This window comes from Rhinatrema bivittatum, chromosome 6, assembly GCF_901001135.1.
Source record: "Rhinatrema bivittatum chromosome 6, aRhiBiv1.1, whole genome shotgun sequence".
Taxonomy (NCBI): domain Eukaryota; kingdom Metazoa; phylum Chordata; class Amphibia; order Gymnophiona; family Rhinatrematidae; genus Rhinatrema; species Rhinatrema bivittatum.
This window is the reverse complement of record NC_042620.1, coordinates 148,455,662-148,473,007: the sequence shown is the minus strand read 5'-3', so window position 1 is coordinate 148,473,007 and position 17,346 is coordinate 148,455,662. Positions and strand designations below refer to the sequence as shown.

General features: G+C 44.6%; 1 protein-coding gene across 2 annotated transcripts in view; it reads left to right on the top strand.

The window, feature by feature from the left end:
- The window catches only part of LOC115093790 (MOB-like protein phocein), a 76,575-nt gene that overhangs the window by 663 nt on the left and 58,566 nt on the right, over positions 1–17,346 (top strand). Inside the window, exons 2-4 of one of the 2 annotated variants that reach the window (XM_029606050.1) lie at positions 1,488–1,652; positions 3,804–3,893; positions 3,981–4,146. In XM_029606050.1, the coding sequence (XP_029461910.1) occupies positions 1,488–1,652; positions 3,804–3,893; positions 3,981–4,031 (306 nt within the window). In that variant the 3' untranslated portion in view covers positions 4,032–4,146. Of the gene's footprint in view, positions 1–1,487; positions 1,653–3,803; positions 3,894–3,980; positions 15,264–17,346 lie in introns of those variants that run through there. The other variant, XM_029606049.1, reaches the window with a different exon arrangement.

Below are 17,346 nucleotides of genomic sequence, written 5' to 3'. Positions count from 1 at the left end.
TGTTTTTTTTTTTTTTTTAAACATTCTAAAGAACTCAAGCTTGATGGTCCGTAAACGACCTTGCTTGGTACCCACTCACAAAGTCATTTGACATATGACCAATTATGGTTTTCAAGAACCACAAATAGGTCTGGTTTTCAGGATATCCGCAATCAATTTGTATATTTGTAGAAAAGGGAGTTCATGCACGTATATTGCGGATATCTAAAAACCAGACCTTTTGTCACTCTTGAGGATCCAAGTTGATCACCCCAATCTTAGAGTGCTCTCCTTTCATCATGCCTTGGGTTTCTGGACAAGATCTAAGTGTGGGGTCAGAATTAGGAACTAAGGATGATTTCTTTTGGCTAAGAACCTGTAGTGTGTGTTTGTGTGGAGATAATGCTCTCCCATCTGACCCTGTTGGAGGCATGATGTAATGACCTGTGCCGAAGTTGCAAGGGTTATACTTAAAAAAAAAAATAAAAAAATTAATAGCTTCAGAAAGACTGCAGGTATTGAAAAATAATTTTCAGCACGTGTTGGGAACTCTGCCAGGTCATGAAATGGGAGAAGAAATGTTATGTATCTTGCTTTTGTGTTATGCATAGAGCTTACTTTCAGAAATGAGTAAAGTAGTTCATTGCCAGTGTTAATCTTCTGGAATGCATAGAAAATATTTTTGATTTGCATAATCTAGAAATATTTTTAAAAAAGCTTTCTTGAATTGATTGGGATGCAGGATGCTGCCAGCCACAGCAACTAGCTGCCCTCTGTTCCTTTTAAAGCACCTAGTTGGTGGCTTAGGATTCTACAAACGTATTCATCTGGATCCTTGACCATATTTTGTTTTCAGGGTGACAATATGTATGTCGTCATAGTGGGGGGTGGGGGTTTAAGAGTAAATATATGCAAATGTATTATGAATATTCATCTGGTATCTTGATGGAGTTTGGAAATTCCCTGAAGTATGACATGTAGAAAACATGTGAGTGAAGCATATCAGCATTTTTCTGAACTCCATAAATAAAACAAAACATCAAGGTTTTCAGTTTACTTCTAAATTGACTGGTAGGTATATAAGTTAAAGTTCCTATAACCTTTTTATTTGCTGAACACTTTGCATTTGCAGTGAGGAGAGTGTGCTGTGTGTTAGTAATTTGTATTCTACCCACAAAGAAGCTCCCTTCTCAACTGGATATAAGATAAAGCCTTTGTTAATATGAAACATTAGCATTTATTTCCATCTTGTCTGTTTACACCAACCGGCTTAATTGTATATCTTGGATTCAACTAGTCTGTTTAGTAAAAAATGAAATAAAGGTTGACAAATAGAAGTTGGCTCTTTTTTTTTTTCTTGGTTCGTAGTTTAGGAAAATTAAGCTTTTAAACATTAAGCAAATTTGTTTTGTACTTAGAATTATGTTTTTATATATTAAATCAGATTTTGTTAAAGTAGGAAAAGTGTAATTTCAATACTAGGCTTTCTTTATTTTTATTTTAAATAGGCAGGCAAGGCATTTAAGACGCTTCTTCCACTCCTTGACCGTGTCTTGGTTAAACGGTTAGCACCTGAGACTGTGACAAAGGGAGGCATCATGCTTCCGGAAAAATCCCAGGGAAAAGTCCTGCAAGCAACAGTGATGGCAGTTGGATCAGGATCTAGAGGGAAGGTAACCACAAGACTTCCTGCTTTTAATTTTTCTCCTATAGTATGCCAAAATCTTATTTGCATATAAGATCATCAAGTTCATGGGGTTTAGTGCATCAGTGCTCAAATAAGAGAGCCAAGTTGCCATGCCCCCTGCCTACCCTCACAGATACCAACACCTGTACCTGTTTTTAAAAAAATAGGAGGGCCAGGGCCACTACTTTAACAGATCAAATGCATTGTTATCTATCTTCACATCATTCCTGCTCCATAAAGTTTACCTTTCTAGAAGCACGAAGAGGGTGTTCATGTTGAGTCTATTCCTGGGCTTGCTAGTGGTGGCAGCAGCAGCAATTGAGTGAGTTTGGAGACTAAAAGTTCTTGGTGTGTTTACAGTAGCTAAGTCATCAAATGAAAACTTCTTACACCCTACTTAGTTTTTGAACTAATAGAAAATTAATTCAAAACAGCTACGACCTTTGAAAATTCAGTGGGGAATCTTTGGCTCCCCTTTCTCTCCTCTTGTGTCTCCAGCTGCAATTGTTTTCCATGTTAGCTGCTCATCCAGCTGCGTGGTTGCAGTTTATGGCTCCCTGCGGTACATGTTCTTTGTAAAGTACATGCATTGAGAACAAACAGTGCATGCTTAAACAGATGTGCTGTATAGCTGACTGCCCTTTTGGTGGCCAGAGTCAAAATAGTGCTGCTAGAGAATCATCACACAGGAGCCTAGATATTTGTGTGTGTGTGTGTATATATATATATATATATCATTCAAGTACAGGCAGTATTTCCCAGTCTTCAAAAGGCTTACAATGTTATGTGCCTGAGGCAATGGCAGGTGAAGTGACTTGCCCAGGGGCACTAGGAGCAGCAGTGTGGTTTGAACCCTGCTGCTGTAACCACTAGGAGCTGAAGTGATTAATCTCAGCTGCTAATTTCACTGTTGCTGTCTGAAGAGCATGATAGTTGGTAGCAATCAAAGCAAGAAATATAGTTGGGGTTGGACGGTTAACAGCAACAGCTCTAAGTAACCTTTAACTAAGATAGGAGCAGTGCTTAGTTCTGCATTTGGGTTCAATAGAAAGCAAATGTTACTATGGAATCCCTCTTCCTTTCCCTCTGTCTGCTGCAATGCAGGTTTGTGATGATATATTCACTGTGCCTCATTTTTTTAAATAAACTCTTTAGTTTATTGCTGCTGTTCTTGTGACTGACTGAAGTCCAGGTAAATGAGAACCTGGGTGATTGTATAATTTTGAATATGTGGTCTATGAGCACTTCTCTGGTAATTGTGGCACCCCCAGATTTGTGGAGTTATTGTCCACAGAAAAATCTATCAGGGAATTGCTTTGTGGGTGGGGTACTTGGCCAAAAGCAAGTGGAACCCCAGTTGGTGGGTGGATGGTTGACTTCCAAGAGGAGCAGGTGCGCACTACTGGGATCTTCAGATGGCCATGGATTCAACCTCTGATGGGTGTTAGAGAAGTGGAAAGTCATGTGACAATCTTATTACCTGTCATGTTTGCAAGGAGTGGTCTTTTATTTTATTTTATCTTGTTTCTAATGAGCGAAACTTTGTATATGTTATAATAGTGCCTGGATTTGTTAATAGAGTTGGGACTTCTTATCTAATCTGTGTAGAACAGAGCTGTACGAGTGGTTCACAGCTACAGTCTTTAGGACCCAATGATCAGTCTAGTTTTCAGAATATGTACAGACTCTGTATTAGATGTATTTGCTTACCATGTGTATGTAAATGTTCTCCTATGCTCTGTGTGGTAGTAGTGACCAAATAATGTGTAGCTCAGGTTGTCATTTGGAATTTGCTTGACTACTGCTTCAACTATTTATCTCTAGTAGGGAAAACCTTCAGCTAATGTGGGCTATTGGCTTTTAAAATACTTTACGTATGTACTCGTTAACCAATGAAGTAATTGAGTAGAGAATATGGATGTGTTTTAAAGATTAAATGTATCAAGATGTAAGTTTTGGGGTTTTTTCCAGGATCAGCAGGGTCCTGTCCTAAAAGCTTGCATCTTTAAATGTTTTTAAAATGTATAAATTAACTAATTTTGCATTTTGATTGGCTGAACAGCTCCTCATTTTCTAATATATGGCTTGTTTTACTAAAATACAGTAAATAGCTAGTGAATTTTCTGTTGTCTTACAGAATGGAGAGACTGTACCAGTAAGTGTAAAAGTTGGTGAGATAATCCTTTTGCCTGAATATGGAGGTACTAAAGTAGTTCTGGAAGATGAGGTTGGTTGATTTTAAAGTAAATTTTTATATTTATCTTTTTAAATTTCATAACTGTGCCACAATGTAATCTTCCCCTTTTATTTGCAGGAATACTACTTATTTAGGGATGGTGATATACTTGGAAAATATGTGGACTGAATAGCTGATACTGCTGTGGAATTATGAAGTTGCCATTCCAGAAACAAGTCTCTTGAATCATTATGTAAATAATTTGTTCCTATTTGGTATAATAAAGATATCCTGTGAGTCTGTATTCCTAGTTTCCTGCGAGGTTGCTGAACTTATATCATACAGTACTATTTTTATGATTAGTTTAAAATTAATGATGTGTATGAAGACAACTTGTGTTCATGCTGTTAATTGATGTAGACAGTCTTCTGTTGTCATGTGAGTTTGCATACAACACTTATGTAGTTGGGATGGAGGGTGAGGTGTAAAGTAGAAAACTAGAAGGGCTCTTAAATATCTTTACTAAAGTATAGCTAATACTCGTGGCAAATGGAGTGTAGCCAGTGTGTTACAGCTCTTTCAGGGGAGGAGGAGAAATTGACTGCTATGCACTGTACTAGATGTCTGCCATCTTCCTTTTAATAGGTCTGAACCATACTGCAAAACCTTTTTTAAAAATTACAGACGGCTAAGAGCTTAAACCTTTAATAGTGGTTGTAGCTGTTCATTGATATGATCCTAAGCTCTCTGTTACAAATTATGATTTATAGTTGAGCACTGGCCAATGATGTCTGGGGGTCAAGGTTACAGAACATTGTTGAGAGAACTAAGCTATAAGTCAGCTGTTTCCACACCATGTTTTATTTAACTGCATTCTGCTTCCTTTACCCAGTAGTTTGTATGGTGGTAGAAACTGCTTGTACTTAATAGATTCTGGCATAGTGTATTTGGTAAACTTATTCCGAATGGTCACCTAAGGCTTTGAATTTTTTAATTTGCTAAATAAGGCAGTGCCTCTGCAAACCTCTGACCATGCCTCCAGAATGTAGACAGTACACGATATGTGACAATAAACATACTTTCCTAGCGTGTAGCAGATGGACTCAGGACCAGTGGGTAGAGTGTACTCCTGATAGCAGTTGGAGACGGATCAGATTTCAATCTGATGTCAGCCCTGCAGGAAGTGCAGCTCTTCAGTATTTTCTGTCTCCATAGCAGTTAGGGACTACCTGCACGCTCTCACGGTGTTAGTGTAAATTTAACGGAGAAAACCCGAAACAAGAAGAAATCTTATGTCTACAGACGAGCCCTGCTCTCCTGCGGTGAAACCCTCGTGTCCCTTCCCCAGTTGAGAATTCCCGAGGTGATTTTCATGATCCCGAGGAGGTGAGCCTGGGTGGGGACATAAACCCCGATTTCGGGCGTGGCTGAGGCAGCGGGTGCAACCTCGAGCGTGGTGGTGAAGATATTTCCCCTCTTCCCCCCCGCAGCCGGAGACCACCGGGAAGCACCGACACAAGGTAAGGTAGAAATCTTCTTTAAAGACTCCGGTCGCCGAAGCTTGAGGAGTCACACAGGTTGTCAGCCAGGACCAGTGCCACCGGGTTGATCTGCCCTAGCAGGGCTAGGCCCTGATTAGATCCAAGGGTCCTCCCATGTGGAGACCCTCCGAGGTGGTCGCCGTCGCCATTTGGCCCTGTTCACTACCCTGTCCGCCGCCTCGATCCGGGCGCACAAATTACTTATGCGCACAACATTGCATGCACAAGTTACGGGCATAACACGTGCTTACTGTGGGCCGGGCAGATATCTGCGACTTGTGCGCACACAACCATTCCACGTGCGCATAGTCTACGCACCGGAGCGCATAACAGATTTTACGCGCCTACATCAATGGCACCACCAGGAAAGGAGCTCGGGGCCTCTGCCCAGCATGCCTCATCAGAGCCGCACAACATGAAGAGGCCAGCGCCTTGTGTATCCAGTGTGAGGAGGCCCTGGGGGATCCAGCCCCATCCAGGACTGAGTGCTAGCTCCTCAATAAGTACCCCGGACCTAGCAAATTCCAGTGGGATACCCCCCCCCCAAACGGGGCCCCCCAGGGACATCGCTTTCTAGCTTGGACCCAGAATCTGTCTCCTGGGTGGAATTCTTCAAAGGCCTACACACCTTTGTTCATATGCAGACGGAGCCTCTGAGAACACGGTCACAGCCTTCACCAGAGGACCTTTATGCCCTGGGCCCCTCTAGGCCCAGAGAAGTGAATCCACCGCTCAGAAGCCCCACCTACGGGGACACTGACAACTCTGAGGAGGAATCAGAGCCCCTGGAGGGGGAACTCCCCCCTCCGGGGACAGAGCCTCACCGGACCATGAGACACTTCTTCACCAAGGACGAACTTCCAGACCTTGTCACCCACAGCCTGAAGGAGCTTGCTATCCCAGGCACAAGTGCCTCGGGGGGAGGGGGGAATCTAAGATGAATCCCCTGCTAGAAGGGACTCTGTCAGACCTCCCGCCATTTCCCTCTGTTACAAGCCGTTCAACAGCTAATTGACCTGGAATCGATTGCTCCAGAGTCTACATTCAAAGGGGGACGGGCTATGGCAGCCATGTATCCTCTGGACCTGGCGGCCAAAGACCTTCTGACATGCCCAAAAGTGGATGCCATGGTCTGCGTGGTCTCGAAGTGTACTACTGTCCCAGTGGAGGGAGGCGCAGCACTCAAAGATGCTCAAGACAGACGTCTGGAATCCGTCCTTAAACGGTCCTTTGACATCACTGCTATGTCCCTAGAAATAGCGGCCTGCTGCACTGTGGTGACACGTGCCTGCCTATCACAGACCAGGAACAACACTCATGGGGAAGCCATGGAACCAGCAGTATCATTCCTCGTGGATGCTGCTTCCAATCTGGTGCGCACAACAGCTAGAGGAGTGTCATCAGCTGTGGCAGCCAGGAGGCAACTCTGGCTCCGAAGCTGGTCGGCTGACGCATCTTCCAAAACGAGACTCACAAGGATGCCCTTCAAGGGATCCCTCCTGTTCGGCAGCAAACTAGAGAAACTGGCTCACAAATGGGGCAAGTCCCCACTGCTGCGGCTACCGGAGGACAGGAATAAGAGAAACCAATGACCCTTCCCCGACCCTCCAGGGACAGAGGTTCACAGCGCTTCAATCCATACAGAAACACTTAGCAAGTGCCTCATCCTACAGGCAGGAATTAGTCCTTTCAGAATAAGCACAACAAAAGGGGAACCAGCTGTGGTCCAGGCCCCAGCCACACTCCACAATGAGAATCAGCCGACCTGTCCAAAGGAAGAAGCCATAGGGGGCAGACTGGCCCTATTCTACCAAAGATGGGTTGAGATAACTTAGGACAAGTAGATCCTAACCATCATTCGAGAGGGGTACTACCTGGATTTCCTCTGAACCCCTCCAGACAAGTTCGTGGAATCCCCCTGCCACGGCCCCTCCAAGCGGGTGGCAGTGGAAGCTACAGTGCCCAGATTACTGGCCCTCGGGGCCATAACCCACCCCAGTGCCTCCACAACAAATAAATACTGGGCATTATTCCATCTATTTTATCATCTCCAAGAAAGGGGACGTTCAGGCCCATCCTGGACCTCAAGTATGTCAACCGTCACCTGAGGATTCCCCGCTTCTGCATGGAAACACTACACTCTATAATAAGGGTGATACAACTGGGAGAGTTCCTCACATCCCTGGATCTGTCTAAGCCTACCTACACATTCCGATCCATCAAGAACATCAATGCTTCCTACACTTCAAAATCCTGGACCGTCACTGCCAGTTCTGGGCACTACCCTTCGGGTTAGCCACAGCACCCCGGACGTTCACCAAGATCATAGTGGTGGTGGTGGCGGCGGTGGCGGCAACACTGAGGAAGGAAGGAATCCTCGTACACACTTACCTAGATGATTGGCTGATCAGGGCGAAATCCCCAGAGGAATGTCACCAGGCAACCAACAGTCAAAACTCTACAAGAGAGCCTTGGATGGGTGGTCAACACAAACAAAAGCTGTCTGCACCCCTCACCATCTCTGGAATACTTGGGAGTCCAATTCAACACCAAAGAAGACAAGGTCAGCCTCTCACAGACGAGGCAATTCAAACTGATGAACCAGTTGCAAACCCTGCTGAGCGAACCCTGCCCCACAGCATGGTATTACCTACAAGTTCTCGGTCTCATGGCATCCATAGTGGAGGTAGTTCCTTGAGCACGAGCTCACATGAGACCCCTACAGCGCTCACTCCTATGGCGATGGAACCCACTGTCCCAGAGCTTCGCCATACATCTTCAGCTTCCGGGCAGAGTTCGGACCCAACTACGATGGTGGCTACAAGACGGCCACCTGAGCCAGGGAACAAGACTATCCTCACCGACCTGGATCCTGCTCACCATGGAAGCCAGCCTACGAGGATGGGGAGCACACTGCAAAGAGCTAACCGCCCAAGGGCAGTGGAACACAGAAGAGTCAGGATGGAACATCAACCACCTAGAAACTCGGGCAGTCAGACTAGCCTGCCTACGGTTTGGTCTCAGACTCTGAGACAAAGCGGTCAGAGTAATGTCGGACAATGCCACAACAGTAGCCTACATCAACCGGCAGGGAGAACCAGAAGCCAGCAGGTGTCTCTGGAAATAGACCCCTTAATGTCGTGGGTGGAAGTGAATCTCCAGGAGATCTTGGCAGTCCACATCGCCGGGAAAGACAACATCACAGCGGATTACCTCAGCAGAGAAAGTCTAGACCCAGGTGCATGGAAGCTGTCAGCCGCAGTGTTCCAACTAATAGTGAGCCATTAAAACACCAACCATGGCCCTTCTGGCAAACCGGTCCAACGCCCAAGTACCTGATTACTTCAGCCACAGGCGCGAACCTCAGTCCCAGGGGATTGATACCCTGTTACAGACCTGGCCACAGGAGCCCTTGTTATACGCCTTCCCGTCGTGGCCCCTAGTAGGAGCAATCATTCACAAGATAGAACTACACGGGACCAGTACTGCTGGTGGCCCTGGACTGGCCAAGAAGACCGTGGTACGCAAACATGCGAAGACTATTGACAGGGACCCCCCTGCCACTACCTCCACACAGAGACATGATCCAACAAAGGCCGATCCTCCACAAGGATCTAGCTCTATTCTTTCTTACGGTCTGGCCATTGAGAGGGCTCGCCTGAGAGAGCGGATACTTGGGGGCTGTAATCGACACCCTACTCAGAGCACGCAAGTTCTCCACATCTCTAACTTACATAAGGATTTGGAGAGTATTCGAAGCCTGGTGTGAGGACCACGACATCATACCACACTCAGTCAAAATTCCTGCTGTCTTGGAAGTCCTAGAGAAGGGATTGTCCCTGACCTCCATCAAGGTACAAGTGGCCACATTGTCATGCTACGGAACCAAGTGCAAGTGCGACAGCATAGCCTGTCACCTGGATGTTTCACGCTTCCTGAAAGGGGTGGGCGGATGTGCTTGACTCCTAAAGTGGCCGGAACCTCTTTGGAACCTCAACCTGGTCCTGGATTTCTTAGCAGGAGCCTCTTTCAGACCTCGCCGTGGCCTGTCTCAGACTATTAACTTTGAAGACAGCATTCCTGCTGGCAGTTTGTTCAGCCCGTCGTATATCAGAACTACAAGCACTGTCCTGCCATGAGCCATTCCTCAGCCTCACCCGGGGAACCATCCAGCTTTGCACGGTCCCCTCATTCCTCCCCAAAGTGGTGTCTCACTTCATATCAACCAAACCATCTCGCTACCATCGCTGAATGAGCATAAGCATTCGGAAGAGGCTCGAAGTCTATGCCACCTCATCGGCAGACTCCTATCCAGATACCTGGAAATGTCAGAACCCGTACGAAAAACGGACCACCTATTCGCTTTCACAGCAGGCAGAGGCAAGGGGAAGCGGCCTCATGAGCAATCATAGCCCGCTGGCTCAAAGAAGGCATCAAGGTGGTCTATGTAGAAGCAGGCAAGCTGCTGCCTCTACTAATCATGGTCCAGTCTACTAGAGCCCAGGCATGTCCTGGGTAGAAACAAAGTTGCTGTCACTCGCCGAGATCTGCAGGGTGGCGACATGGTCCTCCATCCACACCTCTAGGCTTTACAGCTTGGATGTTCAGGCGTGGGAGGACACAGCATTTGCAAGGGCAGTACGAAGTGGGTCCCAGGCAGCCCCCCACCCGGTTCGGGAGTAGCTTTTATACATCCCATTGGTCCTGAGTCCACCTGCTACATGCTAGGAAATGGAGAATTTACTTACCTGATAATTTTGTTTTCCTTAGTGTAGACAGATGGACTCTGCACCCAACCCACGGCTGCCGTTACTCATGGAATTCTCAGGGGACGTCCCTGTGAGTGAGTGATTCAAGGGTAAGCCATGCTTTCCTTCATGTAGGACGCCCATCCTACCAGCTGTTGACATTTCCCGGTTGAGGGCAGTGGTGGTCTCCTGCTATAGCCAATTCAACTGGTCCACGTTAATCAAGTTATTCAAATTAGTCAGTCACATGTATTCTTCTCGGAAAGCATTGTGGATATACTGAAGAGCTGCACTTCCTACAGGGGTATATGTACTAGGGCTGAAGTCAGATTGAAATCTGATCTGTCTCCAACTGCTATCAGGAGTACACTTATAGCCATTGGTCCTGAGTCCATCTGTCTACACTAAGGAAAATGAAATTAACAGGTAAGTAATGACTCCATTTTTTTCCTCAAATATATACAAAACTGAAATTGCACCTGCTACCCCAGTCCCAGTTTCAGGTTGCTGCATATTGCCTTATTTATCTTAGTGTTAGATGCACAAAATAAATGTTACCTTAACATCTGCACTCAATGACCTTCTTGCTAGGGCTTGAGCACTACTATTACAAATTCCTGTCATAGATTGCTTCTTTCTTCTCTCCACATTGATAGTTACTCTCTTAACCTCAGAAGTATGTAATAAACTAGTATTGAAAATTCCTTTGTTAAAAGAAGGCCCTGATGCTAGTAACCCTAAAAGTGAGGTTAGTGTGGGGAGAGGCATTTCTATGCGCACCCCCCCCCCCTCTACTTCTAAAAGTGGGAGAGCCATGGTCGTCATCTCCCCTTCCCCAGCCCTACTTTTTAACAAAAGCAACCTGTTTGCCACTTTGATGGAGGAGAAGTCCATTACCTGCTATTAAGTTCACTTAGAGAATAGCCACTGCCATTAGCAATGGTAACATGGAATAGACTTGGTTTTTGGGTACTTATGGCCTGGATTGGCCACTGTTGGAAACAGGATACTGGGCTTGATGGACCCTTGGTCTGACCCAGTATGGCATTTTCTTATGTTCTGCTGGAGTCTACATATTACAACTACATCCACACCCTCCTCTGCATATGACCTGTATATAGTGTGGCAGAAGCAGTACAAGGGTGATTATGGGGGCATCACCAGCGGTGCTCATGTCCCCCCTCATCTACCCTAAGCTGTGGGAGCCCATTCCTTTTTGCACTTTTCTGGTTTGCAATCTCATCTTGTGCTGGCACTGCAAATATTTTCCAAATGCCTGTGCTGGCACATGTAGAAAGTTCTGGAAAAACCTGTCATGCTTTTACAGAGAGACTGCAGAGTGGTCAGGACCAAAGAGAGAGGTTTCTGGCATGAAGGAGTTGGGGGTGGGGGGGAATGAGACAGTTCCTTTTGTAAAGGCTCTGTCTGAAATTTCCCTCCATCTCTTGGTTAACATGGCCTGCTGAAGTTATCCAAACCTTTCTTCTTACAAGAGACATACCTGAGTAGTAAGGTCTCCATATTGTCCAAAATATCAGCCATCAACCACTTTTCTACCTGTTTAACTATAATTCCCTTTCTCTATCTGTATCACTTTGTACTTGTCGCATTAAATTTCATCTGTCATGTGGATGCCCAGGCTCAAGTTCCTGCTGCAGTTTCTCACAATTCAGTTCTGATTTAACTTTAATAGTCTTACTTCAACTTTGCTCACATCACTTGTTCCCTATGCCTGATCATTTATACATATGTTAAAAAGCACAGATTCCAGTAAAGATCCCTGCGACTTCATTTTAAACTTTATCCATTTAAAAAAACTGTCCATTTAGTCCTACTTTGTTTCCTGCCTTTTATCCAGTGCCCAATCTGCAATAGGACATTGTCTCTAATCCCATGCCTTTTTAATTTTCTGCGGAGTCTTGTATGAGGAACTTTGTCAAATGCCTTCTGAAAAGCCAGTATTTTTATGGCAAGGTGATTTTAAAAAATCAATAAAAGAAATTAATTAGAAATTCATGAGCTACAGAAGGCTCTAGTCAAAGCCCTATGTAATAAATTCACTAAAGCCTTTACAGAAGAAATGAGGACTTTTCAAAGACTACCACTATTGCTGGAGTTTGGTGTATCACTTATGGATGGATCAATTGGCATAAAAGCATGCAATTTTCCATTTGTGCTAAGGCTGCTCTATGCATTGAATGCAACAGTTCACTAGCAGGCCAATGCAGAAAGGTGTGTTCATTTCAATGTACTTTGTTTCTTGCACTTGAGCATCCCTTTTCTGGCTGCAAAATTTACTCACTGCAGCAGGGAGTTTTGTATGCAGAAAATGCATGTTCCTTAACAGAAGTACTGCTTGGCATCCTTACATGGAAATCCCATGAAAAATGAGGGCATTAAGTAGTACTCCCTGAGGTAGAGAGACTGCATCTTGATAGCGCACCTTCTTTAGTGCTGGAACTTAACTCTGGGTCAGAGCTGCAGTTTCCAGTGCTAAGGAAAAAACAGTAAAGCAAAAAATCTTCTGTAACCATTTTTAAGTGCCAGCAGTGGTAGCAGCTATTGGCACTTACTCCCATAAGTACTGTCGCTGCCACTCATCCAGATAAATACTGATTTATCCATCGGGCAGAGGGAAGCAGCTACCATATAGCCTGATGGGGGCTGTACCTATCTGGTGCAAAACACCGAAACTTAGCTGGGTATGTTATCTGCCCTTCTTCCCATTGCCAGATGGATGAATAAATTAATATCTGGCTGAGTGATCACTGTGGCTTCTGCCACCTCCAGGATTGCCTGTCGGGGATGATTCCCCTCTCCCTTTCTGAATTAAAATGTACACGTGGCCTGTGCCAAACATTTTAAAGGTTTTAGTTAGTTTTTTTTTAACTCCTGATGCAGTAGCTAAAAAAAAAAAAAATCTTGGCATTAAAACATGCTGAAAACCAGTGTGCATTTTATGAGTGCCAAGATTGTTGCATTGGCTCCTAGCTATTTTGGAGACCATAATATCTCCTCTGTTGCAGTAGCAAAATCAGATGGAGGCAGATGTAGCAACTACATGGTCACAATAAAAATCTTAGGTTGCACCAATGTCCTTAACACCTTCAAAGCAACTCTTTTTGTGATGGAACATGGAGAAAACATTTTTGCCTTGGTGGATTCAGTCTCGGCCAATCAATAGCTGGAATTGGACTAAGAATCCAAAGATATATGGATCTAGGAGTATTCTGTGTTAAACACCTAAGTTTGGAATTGCAACTATAGGAGGAGTATTCAACAATTTATGGATACACATCCATTCGTAGTAGGAGTTCTGTACTCTGATGCTAATATTGATTGCTGCAGGGTTAGATTAGTCAAGATCTTCTGAAAGGTGCTTATGCCATCTTGTAGAGAGGCTGGCACACTAAGGAGTGAAAAGTTTGGGGTTTTTATACTGATAAAATAGAACTTTTTCTGAGTCAGAAGGACTGAGCAGTTTGCAAAATGTTTTCAACGTGCTTCAAGCAGGTGCTGCAAGTAGGGCATGTGCCTGTAACTTCAAGCCCCAGTCAAGAAATGATTTCCACTTCAGAAAGAAAGAGAAATAATGTGTTTTATTAAAAGCAAAGATGTAGTAACATGCAAAAAAAGCTACAGGGAGGAAAATACAGGTTGTCACATCAGTTGCAGGGGGAACAAATTTAAGGGACACATCAGAAGCAGCATGTAAGCTTCAGCAGTCACATACTCATCCTACACTAAAACCTGATTTCTGTCACTCATCTACAAAGGAAGGCTGATATAATAAAGTCTCTCCCTGATCAGTCCTCGGATGGCTGCCTGATTGCTAGCTAGCAGCTCAAAGCCCCAATTTCTGTTCCCTTTGTAGAAAGGAGCTATACCTACAAGCATAGGAACTGAGACTTGTGGTAACTGGGGGGTGGAAACAGTTGAAGCTGGGAGTAGGTCTGTCAACCCATTTTGTTGAGAAAAGAGAATGAGCAGTGGGAGGGGATGGAGGATTGGAATTAAATTCGAGGGGGATGATAAACTAAGGGGGGCATTTATTTATTTATTGGCTTTTCTTTGCCGACATTCGTAAGGCACATCATACCGGCTTACATTGAACTGAAAGGAAGAAAGTACAGTAAACAAATCATATCGTAAATAATGTGAGGAGAAACTATGTACATAATATGAGGCAATATATAACATCATCCATTCACAGAAGAGAGCGAAGGCGGTTTAGTAAGACAGAGACTTTTACTACTATTATTTAACATTGTTATAACGATATACGCAGCACTCTACAAACAAAAACAAATCTACCAGCTTTTCCCAGTAATGCCTTGCTTCCTTTCTCCGAGCACCACCTACTGGCACAGCAAACGCTTACAATTTTCCTCTGGACAGGCGGCACCAAGGAGGGGATGTTTGAGGGTCGGTGGGGAGGACTGAACGATAAAGGGGGAAAAGACCTAATAATTGAGCAGGAACAGCAGGATGCCTTTGGAAACTGCTTGTACTCCACGGCGCACGCCTCGTCAAGCCTTAGCGGGCATGGCCTGCTTGCCTGTGGACTACAAACGCTGACATTCTGTCATTTATACCGGGCTTTCCTCTCGTATAGTAAATAAAGACTTCTGCTAGTTAGAAAAGCATCAGTCTCTAATTAAACAACCGACTGAAAAACTTGTCTTCTACATTTCTTACAACCAAACTCGCTATATCAGTGATATTTTTGCACCAATAAAAACTAAAAAAAAATCCAGAACATTTTCTTTCATTAAATCATAAAATCCTGCACGTAAATACGTATATGTGTGATGCAAAATCTTCTAATTCTCACTGAAAACAAATCCATCCATGGGTCGCTACTATAACCAGATTTAGGTGAAATTTGCAGCGATCCGATGCCGGCTCTCTATTTGCTCGCCTCCTCCCAACCCAAGGCCGTGGCTGCGCGCTGCCGGCCAGGAGGCGGGCTTAGCTCCTCGGTCTCGCGGCTCTCCGCCCCTCCCCTTCTTCCTCCGGCGGCTGCGGCAGCGCGAGCCGCACATCCGGGTCTTGCGCCGCACACTGTCACTATGGTCATGGCGGAGGGGACTGCAGTGCTGAGGAGGAACAGGCCGGGCACCAAGGCGCAGGTAAGCGGGACTCCCCCACACCACTCCCGGCCTCCTTTCCCCACCTCCGCTCGTTCCTCCGGCCGGTAGCTGGCCGCCCCGGGCGACCTCCTTTCCCGATCGGCGGTGATCGGGCCCGGGGCCGCTGCGGAGGAGACAGTGAGGCCTCGTCCCGGCGAGGGAAGCGCTCTCCCGGGATCAGGAAGGCCCGGCCGGATGAGGGGTGGGGGGCACTTGCAGTGAGCAGGCCTTGGGAGAGTCCAGTCCCATGGTCTCTGTGCAGTGTGTCTCTTTAAGACTGGTGACAGTCTTCCTTAAATCCCCGGTGATCAGATCTCGGCCTCCTCCATCCCGACTGGGCAGATTTTATACCCCCCCCCCCAAAAAAAAAACAACAAACAAACAAACAAACCATAACAATCTGCGGAATCGCCCTTTGAGAGTGAATGAGCGAGTTGGAGGGCTGGTACCTAACACACCCGAGTCATCCGATGAGTCGTTCTTGAGTCAGTGAAGTGCTATTCAGGTTCATTTCAGTAATAAATACATAAATAAAAAATAAATAATCTTCTCTCCCTCGCCCCCAGTAATTGTGAAATCCCCCCGCATCCGTGGCCAGGTCCCCTCTCACCTGATATGCCAGAAACGAATTATAACTGCAGCCCCTCAGTGACAGAAGATGGGTGCTGCTGTTATAAAGAGAGCTTTTACTTTAATTTTGTGCCTGTGATGGGGCCATCAGATGGTACCCCAAGGGTTACATTTTTGGATCTAAATAAATGGTTGTGAAAGAAAATCTGTATTTAGAATTCATGAAATATTGCTTCAAATTGTGATAGGAGTGGTGATTTGTTCTTCACTGCACCCCATGAGCCAGGCCACAACACTGTGACAGAAACTTCTCTGACACTTGGATAACTATTTGCAAATGAAAACTGCTGGTTGGTATAGTTTTTTTTTTTGTGGTTGCCATTAGCTATCTAATTACTGGATGTTTGACAGATTGTGAAATTTTTAAAGATTGTCTAATAGATGTCCATGGAAAACTCATCATGGGTATGTGTAAGTCTCTTAATGATTTAGGTTAGAAGTGAGGGATCTTTGTGGTTTCTTGGGTGCAAGCAAAGGACAGTGGTACATTGCCAGGGATGTCACCATCAGAGATGCTTGCTGAGGTGTCTGTTCTGATCCATGTGATTGGGGAAACAACTGTCTTCAGAGAAAATGTCTACTTTTTTTTTTAATTCAAGAAAATTAAAAAGAGAAAATAGAAAAAAGAAAAAGTAAAAAAAAAAAGTTTCTGGAAGGTATAAGTTTTGTATGGTGTACTTTTTATTAAGAGCAGTCCTGAAGGATTTACAAGCCAAATTGCACTAGGCTGCTCATCCTAAATTCTTTTTCCTTCTTTAACTTCTCTTTGAGTCACCTCACAGCCTATCTTAAGTATTTTTCTGCCCACATGATAGATTATTGTGTGAACTTTCTACACATGGCTTGCAAGTTTTATATTATTCTATTGATTAATTTAAGCAAGTGTTCTGTTTCTTGAATTATGGGATGGTAGTTGAAGATGACTATGTTCAGATTCACTGAGATCTGAGTGTGTATATGCACATATAGGGTTGTGCTCATAAGTTTACATACACCTGGCAGAATTTGTAAGATGTTAGCATTTTAAGAAAACATGAGTGATCAGACAAAACATGTCTGTAATTTTTAATGCATTTCAAATTAAACTATTATGCATCACAGAATAGCACAATCATTAAACAAACCATAGCAATAAAAGAAATAATAAAATGGTCCTGTTTAAAAGTTTGCATACCATTAATTCTTAATATCGTGTATTGCCCCCTTTTGCATCAATGATGGCTTGCAGTCTTTTATGATAGTTGAGAATGAGGCCTTTTATTTTCTTATGTGGTAAAGCTGCCAGTCCTCTTGGCAAAAAGCCTCCAGATCCTGTAAATTCTTTGGTCATCTAGCATGAACTGCAATTTTGAGTTCTTCCCAAAGTGGCCAAATGATGTTGAGATCAGGAGACTGTGATGGCCACTCCAGAACCTTCACTTTCTTCTGCTGCAGCCACTGAATGGTCAGCTTG